Source organism: Agelaius phoeniceus, chromosome 1 (genome assembly GCF_051311805.1).
Source record: "Agelaius phoeniceus isolate bAgePho1 chromosome 1, bAgePho1.hap1, whole genome shotgun sequence".
Lineage (NCBI taxonomy): Eukaryota > Metazoa > Chordata > Aves > Passeriformes > Icteridae > Agelaius > Agelaius phoeniceus.
In genome coordinates this window covers 92,836,397-92,855,632 of record NC_135265.1, presented here as the reverse complement: position 1 = coordinate 92,855,632, position 19,236 = coordinate 92,836,397, and the positions used below count along the sequence as shown (strand labels likewise).

At 36.6% G+C, this 19,236-nt stretch overlaps 1 protein-coding gene across 1 annotated transcript in view; it reads left to right on the top strand.

Moving 5' to 3' along the window:
* The first annotated feature begins 26 nt into the window (after positions 1-26).
* LOC129118032 (dynein axonemal heavy chain 5-like) overlaps positions 27-19,236 on the top strand; it is a 148,188-nt gene continuing 128,978 nt past the window's right edge. Inside the window, exons 1-16 of the mRNA XM_054629186.2 lie at positions 27-137; positions 409-595; positions 3,311-3,408; positions 4,880-5,068; positions 5,182-5,256; positions 7,557-7,643; positions 8,766-8,837; positions 9,498-9,599; positions 10,516-10,702; positions 11,531-11,696; positions 11,808-11,901; positions 13,044-13,142; positions 14,484-14,665; positions 16,488-16,607; positions 17,301-17,502; positions 18,934-19,029. Coding sequence (XP_054485161.2) covers positions 433-595; positions 3,311-3,408; positions 4,880-5,068; positions 5,182-5,256; positions 7,557-7,643; positions 8,766-8,837; positions 9,498-9,599; positions 10,516-10,702; positions 11,531-11,696; positions 11,808-11,901; positions 13,044-13,142; positions 14,484-14,665; positions 16,488-16,607; positions 17,301-17,502; positions 18,934-19,029 — 1,932 coding nt within the window. The 5' untranslated portion in view covers positions 27-137; positions 409-432. The remainder of the gene's footprint in view (positions 138-408; positions 596-3,310; positions 3,409-4,879; positions 5,069-5,181; positions 5,257-7,556; positions 7,644-8,765; positions 8,838-9,497; positions 9,600-10,515; positions 10,703-11,530; positions 11,697-11,807; positions 11,902-13,043; positions 13,143-14,483; positions 14,666-16,487; positions 16,608-17,300; positions 17,503-18,933; positions 19,030-19,236) is intronic.

The window sequence follows — 19,236 nt, the reverse complement described above, 5'->3', positions numbered from 1 at the left end:
GCTGCCAGCGGCTCCAAGAGCCCAGGAGAGACGGCAGGCGAGAAAACCTGCCTGGGATTCAGCAGAAGCGGCCGCCGGCGCTCGGTGCCCGGAGCTTCCCAAGGAGCTTCCCAAGGAGCTTAACCTGTCCCCAGTGCGTGAGTTCCCACCTGCGGCAGTACGACTGGACAGAAAGAATAGTTATGCAATTAGAAATAAAGTTTTGGTAACAGGCACCCTTAAAGAAGATTTTATCATTTCGAAAACTGCTTAGACATTCTCTTTTTAAATCACCGACTGAAAGTAGAGATATTTTTTCCCCTTTCCTTGATAGTCTATCATATTGTTGCTGTAACAGGGATAGAAATACTGAAGGTGTCTTAATTACAGTGTTACAGTGTGTAGTTATTTTCTGTATTGTTGATTTAGGTTGATTTTTCTGGAGTGGTGCAGATGGAGGAGACTGTGGGAGGTGGAACCGAGTTGGGGGGACGAGATGAGCCCAGTTCCTCTCATGGTCACTCTGCACAGCAGGAATCAGAGCAACTGAGAGCAACACAACTTTCTTCTAAACCTCATATTGATCTCTGTCCACCTCTCATTGCTATAAAAAAAGGTAAGGGAAAAATAATAAGTACTTAATATCAGCTTTGTATGGGGAAAAAACATCCAGGAAGAGAATGAGAAACCAATAATTAAGTAGAGTGTTTAAGTTTATTTATACTGGGTGTGCTGTTCTGAATCTGCCAGTGTAGGGACTGTGTGTGCTGAATGTGCAGTTTTCAGCTTTATAAATAAATATATATGTATAAATAAACAAATGCATATATCTTTATATATATATATATGTATGTATGTATGTATGTATGCATCTACAGGGTCATCCACAGTGCAACTCTGATACTATAGCAGATTTCCTAGTGCTGAATCATAGTAACATGATTCAAACATTTTTTTAAAAATTAAAATGAGTAGTAGTCCATAATATAGTGTACTTTACAATATGACAGATAATACGGTATTTCTTTTCTGGAATACTTTAACAGCGAGAATAGATTAAATTAGTTAGTTCAAAGGTTATTGAACATAGCCATCTACCTCTGTGCCTGTGGGTGCATCCCTTACCTATGTCCACTTTGCTTATGTATGCACTGACCTTGTGGAAGAGGATCATGTTAGATAGTACTGAATAAATAATTCAACTGGGAGAGGAGTGTGAGGCCTGGAGGAAAGCTAGAAGGGCAAAAAGGAGAACTAAAGGCTAGTTGGCCTCACCTCAGTCCCTGGGAAGGTGGTGGAGCAGCTAATCCTGGATACTGTTTCCAGGCACATGAAGCACAAGAAGATGACTGGGAGTAATCAGCATGGCTTTAGCGAGGGAAGAAGTGTGAACAACCCAATTTCCTTTTGAAATGAAATATGTGGTTTGGTAGGTGAGGGGAGTGCAGTGACTATGGTCTGCCTTTTCTTCTGTAAGGCTTTTGACATTCTCCTGCTGAGAATTTTTTATTGTTCCCCTTGAGGTGAGTTAGACACACATTTGTGCTGAAATATAGAAAAAAAAATAAACAATGCTTTGGACAGTCTTTAAACCATAACTGATTCTACAGGAAGTCTGAAAAGATGTTTCTTGAGCCAGTTCCTTATATACACTTGCACCAGCACCAGTCCTGTAAGCATCAGCATGGAGCACCCCAGCACCAGTTCTGCTGCCTAAAGATTTATTCTGAGCCAGGCGTTCCAGGATGGCTACAAGAAAAAGCTGTGGCTGTTCCTTATCACCAAAGGAAACTATACTCCCTTACAAGGGATTGTTCTGCCTCTGGTATTCCTTCCTGCTTCCAGCCAGCTTAACCCCTTCTGCAGCTGGGCCTTCTTGCTCTCTATGCTGGATTGTTCCTGGGTTACTAAGTACCACTGATTGTACCATTGTAACTGAGCAGTTACAATTTAAATTTCCCCTTTGCTCCTGTAAGATCCTCAGAGAGAAGCTGTGGAAGTGTGGGCTGTCTGAGCAGAAGGTGATGTGGATTGAAAACATTGAACAGACAAGCTCAGAGGGTGGTGATCAGCAGCACGAAGTCTGGCTGGAGCCCAGAAGGTAGCAGTGTACTCTGGGGGTCCAGTCCTGTTCAACATCTTCATTAACGATCTGGAGGATGGGGCAGAGGGTACCCACAGCAAGGCTGCTGATAACACATAAAAGGGAGGCTTGGCCAAAGAATTAGAGGGTTGTGCTGCCATCCAGAGGAGCCTAGAGAAGCTGGAGAAAATTCCTGCACCTGGGGATGAACAAGTCCATGCAACAATACGAGCTGAGGGCTGAACAGCTGGAAAACAGATTGGCAGGAAAGAACCTGAATTTCCCGGTGGACAGCAAGTTGAACATGAGCCAAGAATGGCTCTTGTGGCAAAGGAGGCTGATGATACCATGGAGTGGATAAGGAGTATTGCCAGCAGGTTAAGGGGGATGATCCATCCTCTCCATTCAATACTGGTGAGGCCTCACCTGGAGTAGGGTGTCCAGTTTTAGGCTTCGGAGTACAAGAGAGATATGGATGTACTGGAAAGAGTCCAGTGAAGGGCCATGAAAATGATGAAGCCAGCAGAGCACCTGTCCTGTGAGGAAAGGGTAGGAGCTGCATCTGAATGGGGTCTTCCCTATGCATGTAAATGCCTGAAGGGACCATGTAAAGATGAGGTGTACAGAAGAGGGAGTCAAGCTCTTCTCCACTGTGTCCAGTGATGGGACTAGAGGCAATAAATGGTGGAAACTGAAACACAGGAGGTCCTCTCTGAACATCAGGAATCACTGTAAAGGTGACCGAGCACTGGCGCAGATTGCCCAGGGAGGTTATGGAGTCTCCATCCTTGGAGATGCTCAAAAGACATATGGAAACTGTCCTGGACAACTGGCTTTAAGTAACCCTGCTTAAGCAGTATCCCTTCCAATCCCAACCATTCTATGTCAACCAGATCCTGTGCATATTAATCAGGTGAAAAGAGATACAATCTGATAGAAAATTTATATGGAAATCAGTGCTATTACAATTCCAGTTTTAGCCACAATCTTATTATTTATATAAAATAGATTAAACAGTAAGTCTTGGAAGTTTGGTGAGCTGCTCATAAGCATTACTGCATGCTCCACTGGAGATCCTATTTGCTGCCAATGATGGGATGTAAATATCATTTTTTGAGGAATAAAATGGTCTCATTTTCCCCAGTATGAGAAGACGTTAGCTAGCAAATATGAAGACACAACACTGCAGGTATTGTAAATGCATTTGTTGTACTTGAATAATTAGAATGCATAATTTCTTTTAACTAGAGACAGAAAGCAAGTATAGACATGGAGGGAACCTGAAGACAAGGAGCAGCGAGCTAGGATCTGCTGTCACAGGATCATCTCTGACTACTGTTCTTCCGGCAAGTGTTTTTGTTCTAAAACAGGTGGTGACTCAACTACCTTTTGTCCACTAAATGTTCTTCTATATAGATTTTTCTTTAAATCTTCACTGACAAAAGCTTGTCTAATATTGAAGCATGCTGAGTTCCTTCAGTCTCTGTTAATTGCAACGAAAAATAAACAGTGAACCACTCAAAAGTGTCTACAGTGTTAGGGCACTGACTTTCTGTGCTCATAATGTGTATTGCTCAAATTTTGGGTTCTTTGACATATTTTTTTTTATCATCCACTGGTTAATACCCTTCCTTTGCCGTGATGAAAATGAGCGTTGTTTGAGAATACTTGAATAAGGTCATACTTAATCAGGAAAGGCATATGCAAAGAAAGAGATCCAGTTGTTGACATGGAAACCAGAGACGATAAAAGAGTGACAGAGTTGAATTGGGAACTACATAGTGAATCACAATTAGCTTTTAAAGATACCAAAAGGGTACTGACCAACAACTTCAGGTATTCACATATTGTCACTGTTTCCTGGTGTCTAAGAGGTTCAGGTAGAAAGTAGGTGAAAAACATCCATTCAGAGTCTGTGGTAAGACCAAATGGTAGGAAGCAAAGGTGCAAGTTGGCCAGCTTTCTTGTTTTTTAATCCAAGAGTAGGGTTGATTAATTACAATTCCAGTTAGTGTAGAGTACTGGGAAGTGATGTAATTTATCTTTTTTTTCTCTCCAGTAAAAACTGTAAGGTACAGAGACACTTCAGACATTTCCAAACTCCAGATACTCATGTCAGTGGGAGCTGTGTGTAGAGGGAAATGATTTGTGTGGTTACTTATTTACCCAAATCTTCAGTTTTCCATATATCTTCCGAGGATTTTCTGTTGACTTAAAAATGTTAGTCACCATACCTATTTTCAGTCTTGTTCACACTGATAGGAAGATTTTGAAAATACTCTTTTTACATAAATCTCCCTCTTTATAATTGCACTGCTGCCTTTATATGATCTGTAAATTAATCATCAAATGTATATTTATTCCTGCAGTAACTGATTTTAGAGTGATTTGGTTTATTTATTTCCTTTAGGGTAATAACTTGATACTATACATTAAAATGCAGGCAGTGTAGAGATCGATTCCAAATCTGGAATATGGACATATAGAAGTTTGGAACCTAGATTCACAAAGCTGAGATTTGAATGAGAGCTGTTATAGTGCTAAATTTATATTGTGACCTTAGCATGGAACCATATTTGGTTCTGAGATCCTGGAGTTTCAGATATGTAGTTTTCATAGCAGCTTTATACGGAGAAATAATTCTGGCCTAGCAAATTAATTATTACTGTTCTTTTCCCTGTACATTCCTTACATGTAATTTTTTCATGTTTCTGATAGATATGTAGTTTATGAAACCAGCTTAAAGATCAACAATATAAAATACAATATTTAAGTGAGGAAAAATAATATTTTTATAACAAAACTTCTATTTTGTAGCCCACTGTTAAGAAAAGTAAAGTACTTTCCAGTGAAAGCAGAGAAGAACTAGCCAAGCAAGCCAAAGAAACCAAGGAGGAGAGAAGAGCTCAGATAGATGGAAGACACAGGTATTTGATATCAAGATTAGCAGATGGGATAGACTTAAGTGAGCAGCAAGTGGAGGAGACTATTATTTCTGATAACAAGGTAAATACTGATTAAATTGTTATTACAAGAAATATTTCCAAAATTTCCAGTGATTTGAAGCTTTCTCACAATTATCTACAATTGTCCTTTTTTTTTTTTTTTTTTTTTTTTAGTTTCAACTAATAGAACAGTTCTTTGCCCCTTGTGGACTTAAAAAGTTGCTCTTCTTTTACCAAGATGTACTGCAGGTATGTTTCCATTATTGCTTCTGCAAAAGCAAATTTGCATTTAAAAAAAAATAAATCACATGACTTGCAGAATTCAAAAAATCTTAATGGATCTTTTGTTTTGCTATTTATGCCAGTGTGGAAAGAATTTGGACCTCACTGTTAAAATACTTCCATCTTGGCTTACATAGAAATTGCAGGATGCCTTGGGGTGTAGTTTGACACTGTTCTTGTTTTCACAAAAGAAAACTTTAAAATTGCCAAATAGAGTAAAAATTCAGATTTCAAAAGTGATAAAGATAATTGAGACAAAGTGTTCATGGTATTCAGAGTTTAAAATACTAGATTAGCTAGCATGAGTATTATAGGAATGGGGGAGCTGTCTGTGTAAGAACCAGTTTATTTTCTTTTGAACTGCACCAACTCCACTACGGACAAAGCACTCATTCAAGAGGGTGAAAAATGATTCAATTTCCTTCTAAATTAAGGTGGCATCATGTTCAGGTCTGCCCCATTCTGCAGAAAATAAGCTTGGAAAACTGTGACTAGAAATAAGACGGTTGTGGTCCCCAAATTGTATTTTTCTCCCTTTAAATTTTGAGAAGGAGAAGCCTCTGCATAAAGAGTGAAATATTTTGTTCAGCTTCCACTGAGTGTGTGATATCAGAGGGTGCCAAGTGACCTTGACATTGTCTAACACAACTGTTGTGGGCTTCCAGAACTGCAGAAGTCCTTCATCAGTCCTTTCAAATTGTGCAGTGAGGAGCCATGGGAGAGCTAATTCACCCTGCACTGGTATTTTGGGCTCGTTGAGGAGAAAAACTCCTCAACTGATAATTCAGTTAAATGCAGAATGAATTACAGAATCATTATAACTTAGATAAATTAAAAAAACTTTTAAGTGTAACTGGAATTGCTTAGAGACTTTGCAAAGCACAGAATGAGCTGTGCTGTCAAAACAGTTTAATCAGTTTTTCATTACACTGGGACTAGGCATGAACATTTCTGCGATGAATGTCTTGTTCTCTGGCTTAAATCAAGATGAAACTAAAAATCTTGACATTGTTTTCCTTAACTGACAAATCAGGAATAAATGCCTGGCCTGGGTTAAATGAAATGTTTCATTGCTGCATTTAATTTTATTTTATTTTGACCCTTTTAACCATTAAAAAAAAAAGTGAGAGTTCTGTTTCAGAAGCAGCATAGCATAAAAATGTTTCTGATGGAAAGTATAAATGCCATCTCTAGCATCTTCCACCACATTCTGATGACTGAAGAGATCTCATTAATTTGACTGTTCTGTCAACAATTTGATTTCAAGCACATTGGAGAATTGGAGTTTACTCAAGGCAGTATTAGATGTGCCCTGTTGTTCTTGGAAACAAAATACTGAGCAGGGCAGACTATTGGCCTGACTAGTAGGCATGTCCTTACCAAGATTTATCAAAGATCCTTTCTTTGCTGCTTCTCATCTCTTCATCTCTCTTTTTCACCATCTTAGATGCATGATGTTCACTTGAAACCATGTGTAGGGGTCAGCAGATGCTGATTTGGGGTGGAAGTGAGGAGCCACCCCTGTAATATCACACATCACATGTTCTGTCTAGCAGGAGCTGAACATTTGACTTCTTAGAAAGAAGGCTCTCCTCAGCTTTAAAGATAAATATGCCTACAAGCTTGTCCCACATTTTTTTCTGTCACATTCTTCCAAGTTTCAACAGATTATTTTCCAAAATACCTGACACATAATTAGAGGGAAGCAGGTCTTTATTAGGTTTAGGCTTTATTGTTGCTTCAAAGGGAAGAGGTTGAAGATACATGTCAGTGGAGAGGGACCAGTGGCAGCAAGGCTTCCCTGAGAGAAAGTTTTTCTATGATGTCTGGTTAAAGAAACGGGCAGAAAGCTAAATTTCTTTGTTGACAGGATCTAGCTGATGGCATTGCTTGTGAGTCCCATTGACATTTACATTTTGACTTTGCAGACCAAGCATATGATTGTTTCTGTGAGACATTCGGTGTGTTTTCACAGAGGAAGTTTCAGTAGGAATCACTTCAGATTTAATTTTGTTTTATTTTCTGAGACTTTCCCCCCTTCTTGTTTTTGTTGTTATTGTTTTCCTGAAATAATGGGTCTGTGAAACTGTTTACTGAGATTCAGGCAAAGCTTATTCTCCAGAGAATGCAAACCTCATGATTTCTATCTGGGAATTACAAAGTGAATCAAAATGGACTTAGTTATAATTCACATATTCAAATGGAGGAAGTATTTGTATGATATAGCTTTTACTTTATTAACCTCCTATTTGTATTTAAATTGCTAGCAAAAGTCGAATGCATCATTGAGGCCAGATGGGTCAACAAACAACTTGCCTCAGAAGAATTTATTTATTACCATGGGTTCCACAGAGGTATGGTTGAAAAAAATCTTTAGATGACATTTTAAAAGTAAAATATTGAAAAGGCTTAACAGTTCTGCAGTGTTACACAATTTTTTGTAACCCTTGGATAGATATTTAGGTACTTACTCCCTGTTCTTATAAAGCAGGGTCTCCCAGCATTTCTTGAGCTGAGGTTGGCCTTCATCAGTAAAGAAGTAGTGATTTCACTGTCTGAGAGGGGAGCAGGTCAAATAAATCCTTGTTAAAAAATTGCAGATCCTAACAATTTTTTTATGACTGCATATTAAGTGTTTTTCAGAGCTTGTACATTTCTAGTTTAAAAGTGCATTTCTTCAGTGGTTTTCTATGCCCTTTCATATAATAACGCTGCACATTACTCAAAAAATACCTTTAATAAATCCTTTCTTCCATTCAAATTCTTGTAATAACCTCCTCCCTGTAATATCTAAGCATTAGTCAACAGCATATTCAGAGTCGCCATTAAGATTTTTGATTAATTTTGATTTTTTCCATCTCTTTTGGGGGAAATTGGCTCTTCATGTACAATGGTCTTTGAATATGGCCTGGTGATGCTTTGGTTTTCATTTTTATTGCTATTGTTGCTGTTTCTTGTCAGCCCCAAAGAGCTTATGTTAACATTGTAATGCTAGAGAAGACATAGCAGAAGAATTCTTTCTTGCTTTCAGGGGAAAAGTGAGTTTCATTCCTCTGCCAATTGGACCAACTAGAATGAATTTTCAAATTTGTGGCAGTTGAGTTTTTATTAGGTTTGTTATTAGGTTTAATGGATAAATAAACAAAGTAAGCATCTTTCAAGTACAATGACAAGAAATAGCCTAGCTCACAAGCTCTCCCTGTACTGCATTTTCTTAGTAGAGGTTACAACATTGAACCAGTCTGTGCAAAAGGGCATTTTTGGCATTCTTGTGTCAGACAGGGAAAAAACCAGTATTTGATTTAAGAAGGACAGGTTTTCAAATATCCTGCAAACAATTTTACTATCTCTTTTAGTAATTGATTTTTTACAGTTTTTTTTTTCAGCACATTTTTACGGTAGGTAAATTTTTAAGTAAAATACTTCATTGTATACTTGTACTCTTTTTAACTGTATGCATTTGGTCCTATTTTCAGGACTTTACAGGAACTTGTGCATTTTTCCTAAGAACATCAGATGAAGTTATAACTGCATCAAATGTCTCTCAGGTCAGAGCAAACTCATGCAGTATTCACATGTTCATATTTTCTCAGACCTTTATTCATGCACCTGGAGTCAGAAAAAATAGGGAATGCTTTCATGAAAATGTCTAGTTGTATGATTAACAGAAGTTTTTTTTCATAAGTGTAAGCATTTGTGATAAAGTGAAATTCTAATGATTTATAAATGAGCTACTGCAGTAGCTCATTTATAAATCATTAGAGATATATATATATAATACTGCAATACTGCAGTATTATTAAACTCCAAGATTTTAATTGATAAAAACCATTATTAATTAGTCATTAAAATATAAATTTTAATGACAATATGGAATAAGGACCTAAAGTGGAAGATTTTAAGTAATGAGCCTTAATTATTGAAATGCTGCACTTAAACTCTGTCTTTTAGACTTTTAAAACTTATCTCTTTTAAAAGACTTTCAAGAGATAAGTCTTGAAACTAACATAAGGTTTTCCAGCCTCTCACATAAAAGTACTGTGTTGTGTATAAAAAAGTACTGTAACAGCCTTTTCTGACTTTCAGAGATACTCATGTTGCATAGTTATGGACTGTGAATGTGTCTGCCACGTATCTAAATTTCACTCAAATAGTGTAATGCTGCAGAAGTCGACATGCATTGTGCTAATTTTTGTTTCTTCCCAAAGGAGGTGAATTTTGGCATGTTTGACTGTACTAATGGAAATATCCTTCAGGGCCTGGAATTCTTCTTGTCCCAGATCATGATACCGGCACTGAAATCCCAGCAGGTAATCAAACAATCAGTCTTTTTTTCTCAAGAGCACATGCAAGTAAGGCATGCCACTGCTGCAATCCTTTTTGTGCATCTCTTGGACCTAGAACAGTGGATATAAGAAGATAAAAGTCTAATACAGGCTTTTATGAGGATAATGCAATTTGTACATATACAAATGTTTGAAATTCATGTAGCTACTCTTTATTTTCAGCAATAGTGCCAGTTTTAATTATTATGACAAAGGAGAATATAACATAGCAACCATAGCAAGTTAAAGCCATGATGACTTTATGAAAACTAGATTAAACCTGGATTGTAAGAAGTGTCAAGTCCTGGCAGCACAAGGGATCACTCTATGACTTTATTCTTGGAGACAGCATGAACAGTGTTATATTCAGAATATCCAGCTTCTTTGAGTTGTCCTCATTCTGTGGCACTTGTAAAGCATCAGTTTGTTCAGGTGCCTCTGGAAGCACATGATCAGAGGTGGCAAGTACAAAGAAGCTCACTGTCTGCTAAGAATGATGGTGTTGTATGCTGCTACCATACACTGTCATTTTCTCTCCCCAGGAGCAGAAAGGGACTTCAGAGTCTGTTTTCTCTGTTCAGAAGGAGAAAAATAAAACTAAACAAAATACAATCCAGTGTGAAATCAGTGACATCTGACTTCAGAGTCAAGTCAGAGTGAAGTCAGAGACTTTTATTTCTTAGAGCCTCTTGCTTGTCTGTCTCTTCTTGTCTCACCAAGTAATTAAATCAATGCATGCTTTAAAGTATTGATGAGTATATTTTAAAGGTCATGTTGATAAATCTTTATATACTGCCATGAATAAGAAATAGTTTTCTAATGAAAAATACCTTTTGTGGTAAAAAAAAAAAGGAAGCATGACCCTCACTTTTTTGGTTTTTGCATAAATCAAAATAATCAGAATTGGGGAGCTGTGAAAGAAGGCTTGAAGAACAGCCAGATACAAGAGTTTCTCTATGCAGTGGATAAATTCGTGGGTACTTTGTCATCATCTAGACAGAATATAGAAGATAAAATTCAGCTCACCAAAGTGGATATTGATGTTTATGTCAGAAACTTACAGAACCCCTCTGACTATATAACTGCAGGTGAGTAATTCCAACATCAAAGCAAACAAAATGATGCTGTTTATAAAATAAATGTTATAAGTAAAAATTTACTTTGAAGAATTAATTAATTTTCCCTGAGCTGTTTACATTTTTCTTACTCTTGCCAGGTTTGTGATTGTTTAATTATAAGACCATCAATCATTTGCTCATAATTTAGTTCATAGATCTTAAAGAATTAGGTAGTTGCTTGATATATCATGCAAGCAGTTGTCTGAATCCTTCCTAGGTTACTAGCCAAAAAAAATGGGAAAGACAGAAATCAGAAAGAAATCAGACAGAAAGACAGAGTTTCCTGAAATTTAAGACAATGACAGCTCTGGGAATATGTTTATGTTTATGTTTAACTACTAGCCAAGGAGTTGCTGAGTAAATCCATAAACTAGTGTGTGTACTATTTTCCCAGTATCTTTGATACTGGGAAAATCCTATCCAATGTTGTCTGACTCTGTGAATAAAACCACCTGTATTTATGAAAAAAACCCACTTATTTACATATATGGTTTTGTAAGGAAAAGAGTAGTTATGTCTCTTTCAAAAATAGCTTTCTACCATTTCTTATGGACTCACTGTATTTCTAACAGTTTCCATTGTAAAGGATATGCAACAGTAACAGGGTAGGGAGACACAAGTGTTATCTGTGTGCACCCTGTTACAGTCTTAATATTTTCCTGCTGGTCAGTGATTCAAAGATACAGAGTTTATATAGTCTCAGATTATGTTTGGCAAGAACACTTAGCTTCTGGAGTTTAAATTTCTGTATTTTTTTGTTTGGTGCTTATAAAACTGTCCAATTCTATGGTTTTGAAGGCAGTAACAGAGAGGTCACTGAGAAACTTGAAGAAGTGGTTGCGATTTGGACCAAACAGATTCAACAAGTTTTAGTGGAGAGTAAACAAATTAGAAGAGAAGCTGATGATGTTGGTCCATCTGCAGAGCTGGAACACTGGAAGTCAAGAATGTCATCATTTAACAGGTGAAATTCCTGCATTATTTCTCACAGAGTCTTAAAAAAGAGGATTTTTTAAAAATAAGTGTAAACTTTTATTCCAGAGAGAGAGTATTAAGTATGTATCTTTCTTCAAAGCCTTTTAGATGAGATCAAGAGTTCAAGAGTAAAGAAAATTATAAGTATTCTTCAGGCAGCAAGATCAAAGACATTACAACAGTGGAAGGAACTGGTAATTACTACTTTCTAATTAGAATTTTAAATTATTACAACACTGTATTTGTGATATATAGAGAACTGAACACAATACTAAAAATAAAAATAACTTTCAGTGTTTATGCTGGTTTTACACTGTGATTTATTATCCATTTGTTGGAACATATAGCATCAATGATCCTGAAATTAAATAGGTAACTTGAAAAGAAGTCAGTGCTTTTATAATGTTGCTTTTATTAACATTATGAGTGGAAAGGTTGTGCGAAAGTAAAGCAGTACAATATTTTCTGTCTCTGACAAGCTGAACCCTATGCAGGCCAACTGTGGAAGTCTAAAAGCCCTTCACGATGCTTTTAGAATTGTTGAGAGCAGACTTCTAGTGGCACAACTGCTGCTTCATATAAGTGGATACCTGTAATGTAAACTCATCAGGCACAATTGTGGGCAAGCCAGAAAATAAGCTGTAGATCATATACAGTCAATGTGACCCCCACCCACCCCCACCCCCAGAATGTAGTTCTATTGCTTAAGAAAGTATTCTACTGTTTTAAGAATAGACCAGGAAAAATTTTTGATTTTGTGATTACCATATTTGCAGACTTTTACGATAAATGGAATTTGGATAAAAAAAAGTGTTTGTACAGAACCAGAACAAGCCAAGGATGATGAACTGCATTTCTTTCTTCCTATGAACTAGCCCTCTAAATAGTGAATAGTTTCACCTGACATGAACATAAGGATATACAGGCGTTAGTTGTGAACTCATTGTCTCTCACAAATATTTATTAAACAACGTTGGGAAGCACCCTGGTCACATTTCAGGGATCTTGTCTGAGTTCTGTAAAATGGTTCCTGTGCAGAAACCTTTCTATAATCTAAGTTGGATCCATGAGGAGGAAAAAGCTTTGGAGGTCTAAGTAAGGACTTCCTGTAAACCACATCCAAAATGTTGCTGACCTTGGAAGGTCTTACCAATTTTTGCATGTAGAAGCAGTTATTTCTCCTGTGAAAAATAAATAGCACATTTGAAAGCACTTCTGTGGGAAAGTGTTTGCAAGATTTAATCATAGCCTTGTGTGCTGTAAAAGAGAAAGAACCTGTTCAGAAAATTTTCACAGTAATAATTCTATTCCCTTCTTTTTTTTATCATCTGTTCAGGATCGTAGTATAACAATTGCTGCCAATGAAGCTAAGGACAATGTGAGATATTTATATACGTTGGATAAATTTTTTGGTCCACTTGCCCATGCTTCACCTGTAAGTACTGTAAAGGCACTTAATGTGAAATTCAAAAAAGAAAGGAACGGGCTTTTGTTGCTGTAAAAAAGCTATTTTTCCTTTTAATATTTAACTCTAAATTATTAGTGGACAGGTTACCTCCTTTGGCATTAGTTAATTGAGCCTACTGATTTTAGGTTAACCAGATAATAATAATAGTGCCTTTTTTTTAAGGAGTTATCATTCCGGAAGATAATTGAAGGATATGAAAAAACTAAGCATCAGATTGTGTTTTTCTTAACCCAGTAATGAGCTGAATTGCCTTTGTGAGCTGGGGTCTCACATATGGCAGCTCTTCTGTCTGCATGCTTTAGTTAGGAATTACTTGTGATTGTTTTATTGCAAAAGTCATAAAATGATCTTAATTCTTGGGTTGAACTGAAATTCAGTTCAATTGAACTGAAATAAGTGGTTAGCTTCCACTTATTTTACAGGTTAAAACTCTTTCTCTTGTAGGTTGCACTGTCAATAAAATTTATTTTCATAACCATATGAGTCTCAGAGTTCATTTTTTAAAGTGAGAATATGATACAGACACCAGATAAAAATGTCTAAGCTTGCATAGTTCAGAACATTTACACATAATCCAACTGGTAACAATTTTTCTAAATAATATTTTCAAAGCTTGATCTCTTTTGAATCCATTCTGGTATTTTACACTGCATTTCTTCTGTAAATATTCACTGTTCTGCCATATTGGATTTGACTTTTAGATGCCTTTACCATACTTTTAAAATTCTTTTCTAGACCAGTCTCTTGTTCTGGGTTCTCAGTGTATCTGGCTTGCATGCATTTCTCTGAAATATTTCTATGGGATAGAAAACTCTATAGTTCAGTGTCCAGTGAAAGTGAGCTTGTTTTTGCTTTGCCTCCCCCTTCTGGATTTCCCTTCTGTACAAATCTAGAGAAAATGAGCAAAGGCCAACTTTCTTGTTGTCCTTCCTACAGAAATCCAGCTCTTTTCCAGCAGTGAATGGCCTCTTTTCCTCAGGTAGTATATTCCTTTGCAAGGCAGATTACAGCACCTTCTTATACTGGAGGCTATGGCCAAGCAGAGTAGGGCCTCTGGTTTTCCTGTGGAAAATTCCAATCTGTAAAAGGCCTATTCACGTATTCATTGCTCTTTTTTCCATGCTTTTTGACCAGGTCAAGGGGTGATAGTGAATTGGATGGTCTATTTTGTAATGGCAAAACCACTAAAAGATGTTTGTCCGCTGATAAACATATCCCCAGAGCTGTCATTGTGTGAAATTTCAGGAAACTGTCTTTCTGTCTGATTTCTTTCTGATTTCTGTCTTTCCCATTTTTTTGCTGTTATAGGTAACAGTGATGGAGCACATTCCCAGTTTAATGAACGTTGTCTTTATGATCTACTGTACATCGCCGTACTACAACACGTCAGAGAACATGACATCCCTGTTTCTTAAAATCACCAATCAAATGATTAACACATGCAAGACCTATCTATGTGAAGGGGTTTCAAAAATCTGGGACCTGGATAGGTGATAAAATTTTAATAATTTCATTTTCTGTTGTTGACATTAGAAGTAAAATTACAGATTAATCATCAAGATTATTAATGGGTAAATTTAAGTAGCCCTTTGTCCTCCTACTAGTCACCGATTCCTATGTTAATTTTAAGCTGGCAACTACTAATTCTGTGTAGAATTAAATACTCTGCAAAAACTAATATACAATGTGTTTTGAAAATGCCTGTTCTTGGAAACTGCAATACATGCGAATATGCAACACTCGATATATTGCCCACATGGATTTTTTAGTCCAAAACACACTTAAGAAATTGGAACTGGGAGCTGAAATACTTCATAAAAAAGCTCCAAGGACAGACTGGCAAAGTTCCATCCAGGATTTATATTTTGCTGTTACTGGACATGAAATTCAGTTTGAGGAAGGGAACAATATGTAGCAGGACCAAAATCACAACTCAGTTGTATTGTGGGACATTTCAGGGAAGGGATGAGTTAGCTGCTCTACAGCTACTTGTCCAAGTGCTACACTCAGCATAAATGAAAGCCCAGAGGTGTTTGTATGAAACTTATTCATTGGGTGGTGAATGCTGATGTCACTGGCAGAACAAATGTAGCTGAAGGATGACAAGTGCAGGTAACATAGGAAGAACACATACTGTAAAAACAGATCAATTATTTTCATGCAAAAAAGGGAGAGGGAAACCACCAAGAGGAGTTAAGATGAACATGACATCTGAATTTGTCAACTAGGAAATTGATAATTGGAATAGTCTTTTGGAATAGTCTAACTGGAGTAACATTAAGGATATTGACATGAAAAGGAAAAGGTTCATCAAGCTTCATCAAAGCAGATAGTCAGGATGTCTCTGCTTAAATTCCAGCCAAGTCAAAGTGACACTGGGGTAACAGGCTAGGAGACATAAAAGTAAATCTAGCAATTTTGATTCCTCGTGTATTTTAGTGAAGATAAAGGGAATTTTTCAGAAATTACCTGTAGTCAATTAAGTACTGGTTATGTTTATTCTAAAGAATTAATGTAAGTAAAAGTAGAATACTTTTTTTTTGTTTATTATAGCTGAATTTATTTTAGAGACATTTTTCTAATTCATTTAATCTGCTATCCCTGCAAAAGTTTGTCCCAGTTAATGGTTTCAGCCTATAAATTTGACTATAATTTAAATCCCCAGTAATCTTTTGGAAGATGAAAGACAAAGCCAAAGTGGAGGAACAGCTCTGGGCGAATGCCTTATGGCTGGTTTCCATGCCTCATCTGCGTATCTCATGTGGCACCTCAGGGTTAATGAACAATTGTGTGTGAGATGTAACTATCTGTGCCCTTAGGAACTAAGCTCTTCCTGTTGTACCTTTTTAAAGAAACAAGACTCTCCTTATCCTTATTTTAGTGTGGAAAAATACTTCTCCAGTCTTGTCTACTTAGAAAAAACCCAAAGAAACAAACAAAGGAAAACAAATGAGCAATATTCAGATGAGGTGTGTGCAACTGCACAAGATGAGGAATTTGCAAACTGCAAGCATTTGGTAGCCAGCATTAACTGGGTATACATCCTTTGTGGACTATGCCATGCAAGTCTTGGCTTGATGACAGCAAAACCCAAGATAAAAATAAAAAATATCTAATATAGATAACAGGTTCAAGTCAAAACCTTTTGACTCAAACCCATCATATGAGTGTTTTTCATGTAGTGTATAATTTTGTGTTCTTATTTTGCAAAAAAACTTTCTTAAGTTGCGCATTTGACTAAAATATTTTATTTTTATTTCTACTCTTGAAGACCTTAGGATGATTCTCTGTCTTCTGTGTTTTCTTCCTCAGGCAAGAATTGCTAAAGAGGATACAACAATGCATTTTCCTCAAAGAAAAGTATCAAGCATCCTTTCAGAAAATTAGGGACGAGCTAAAGGAAAATCCAAGTGACAGACAGTTTGATATCAGGTAAATAATTCACTCCAATATTGAATCATATTGATGAGTACAATTTATAAATGAGATGTTTTTATATCTGCTGGCTAAAAGAAAAGCTAAATATTCAATTAAAATTAAGTACTTTCTATAATCAGAAGATTACTTTGCAGAGTGAGTTTTTAATTTTTATTCAGGAATAAACCAGGTTTTTGCCAGTCAGTTGTTGATTCAGCACATGTCCAATAGGACTTCAGGGGAATTTAGGCATTTGTTAACTGAGTACAAATGTATATGCATGGTATGAAATACTAAAAAATTTGAATAATGAATATAAGTGAAAACATTCTCAGGGAATTCAGTCAGCTTTGAGCTGGGTTCTCTCTCACTATGCCAAGAGTGTTTTACCTGTATTGACACTTAAATAATGGGGCATTTCTTGGTATTGTACATTCACGTTTTCTTCTCCTACAAACATCTTATTTGAAAGACTTACTCCTGTGAAATGTGGTAAAGGCTTTTAATTGTCATGTAAGGATTAAGCAATTTTTTGGTTTATATAGGTGAGTTTAAAATTGTTTTGTTGATATGTAATCATTGCAGTATGATTTTTTTTTTTTTTGGGTATATATTTAATTTGATAGCAGCTCTGGTAGAATATATGTGGGTTAAATAAAAATCTGTTGCAAAGAGATTTTCATAGAAATCCCTCTTTTTTATTGTTAGCGAAAACTACATATTTGGAAAATTTGAGACCTTCTGTAAACGTTTGGAGAAGATTTCAGATATGAGCAGTACTATGGAAAGCCTTTTAGAGCTCCAGCATATAAAAATAGAAGGCATTGACAAGATCACTGCTCAATACCAGAGCATTGCTACAAATACAAAATCCAAACAGTATGATGTTCTGGACCATAGGAAAAAAGAGGTACTTACATTCAGTGTGACAATCACTCTGTTAATTCTGTGCTTTTCACTGGAGTTATGCTAAGAATACTGAATATTATAAAAATGCATATATTATTTTGCAGTAACAATAATACAAATACTCTCATATCTTTTAATGCAATTTGAAAGTGTTAGGGCAAATTTGTTTTTTACTTCAAATGCTTTTGTTAACTTTTTATAAACTAGGTTTTGTGTGATACATAATTCCACAAACTAATTTTCCTAAGCCTGATTGTTTTGAGATGCATATATTTTGGACTGCAGAGTGAGAACTAATTTAGGTATATTAACACACCAAATACAGTTTGTCTAATTATAAATGCTACTCAGTATTATGAAAAATAATAGTAATGGCAGTGTTATAGCAAAGTTAGTATGGGCACATAATTGTGCATTTTAGAGGGAGAAGGGAATGATATCACTCCCAGTGCCACACAGAATGATAAAAACTAAACTGGCTTTTCAAATGCTCCAGTTCCATGTTTTAATCCTAGACATGCTGGAAAATGAGCTGCTTTTATTGAGCTATAGCCTGCTTGTTTTGCAGAGTTAGCAGCCTCACAGTAGAAGTTCTAGAAGTGTTTACTTACTCTCCTGCCTTCCTGAACTAAAGCTTGCCACTGTCATTAAGTTCCCTTTAAACATTAACCTTGAGAGTGCTTTTGGCTTTCTTCTGATTTTGATGGCTTGTCATTCTCTAATACTTGCTATGTGTTTCTCTAATACTTCCTGTGTGGCTCCTTTCTGAAAGAGGGAATGTGCTGTTCACTGGAATTTGGAGGGGTTAAAAAATGTCATGGCTTCTTTACACCTAAATGTTTGGAGCAATATCTATTATCTACTGTCTTCCCAAGCTTGTGCAGTTCTCTCTTTGGGAGAAGTTTGCATTGAACTCTTTTTGTTAGACCTTCAGTATTTTGGACTCTTAAGAAAAAATTGTTGCAGATAAATGCCCAAATTACTTGTAGGAGCTGCCAAGTTTGGTAAAAACCTCCATTAGTCTGCAAGGTGCTCTAGAGATCCTGCCAGTTTGCTCGCCTTCAGTGGGTTTCATACCTGGACAGTGAGCTGAGCACTCTCCTGTGACAGGGCTGCAAGTAGCTGGTGAGTGTGCTTTGCTCTCTCTGATGAACTTAGGAGTTTTCCTTGGCCTGTCTGTGTTCCTCTGTGCTCCTTTGTGCTCATGAAGATGAAGCTTTAATTATTTAACCTAGCACTGCTTATGTTTTGTTTGCTTTGCTTGGAGTGTAAATGCCTTTGCTGCTGGTGTTGTTCATGTTCTTTTTAATGCAGTGCTGAACCCACACACTGGGTAGATAAAACAGATTCCTGAAAAGCTTCACAGAAAGGATTTTTTTTTATAAAATGAAAGCAGAATTATAGATAATTTTTTTCTTTGCTTTTATTCTAGTTTGAAAAAGATTACCTTGAATTTAAGAACCAAATTGCAGCATTGTATGAATCTATACAGGAATTTGTGGATTCCTGGTTTAAGAGCACCTTAACTGTAAGTAAGGTACCAAATGCAAACCCCTGCTTCTGGTGCTTGGAAGGGCCGAGTACCCATAGCTCCTACTGAACTCCTTCTTTACTGTCAGTGTTCTGTACTGTGCTGGTGGCTGCCTGAGGTGATGTTGGAGGACATCAAACCTATTACAAATGTTCTAGAAGTTGCTTACAGAAGTGCTGTAAAGGAATGTTCATTCTTGGTGCC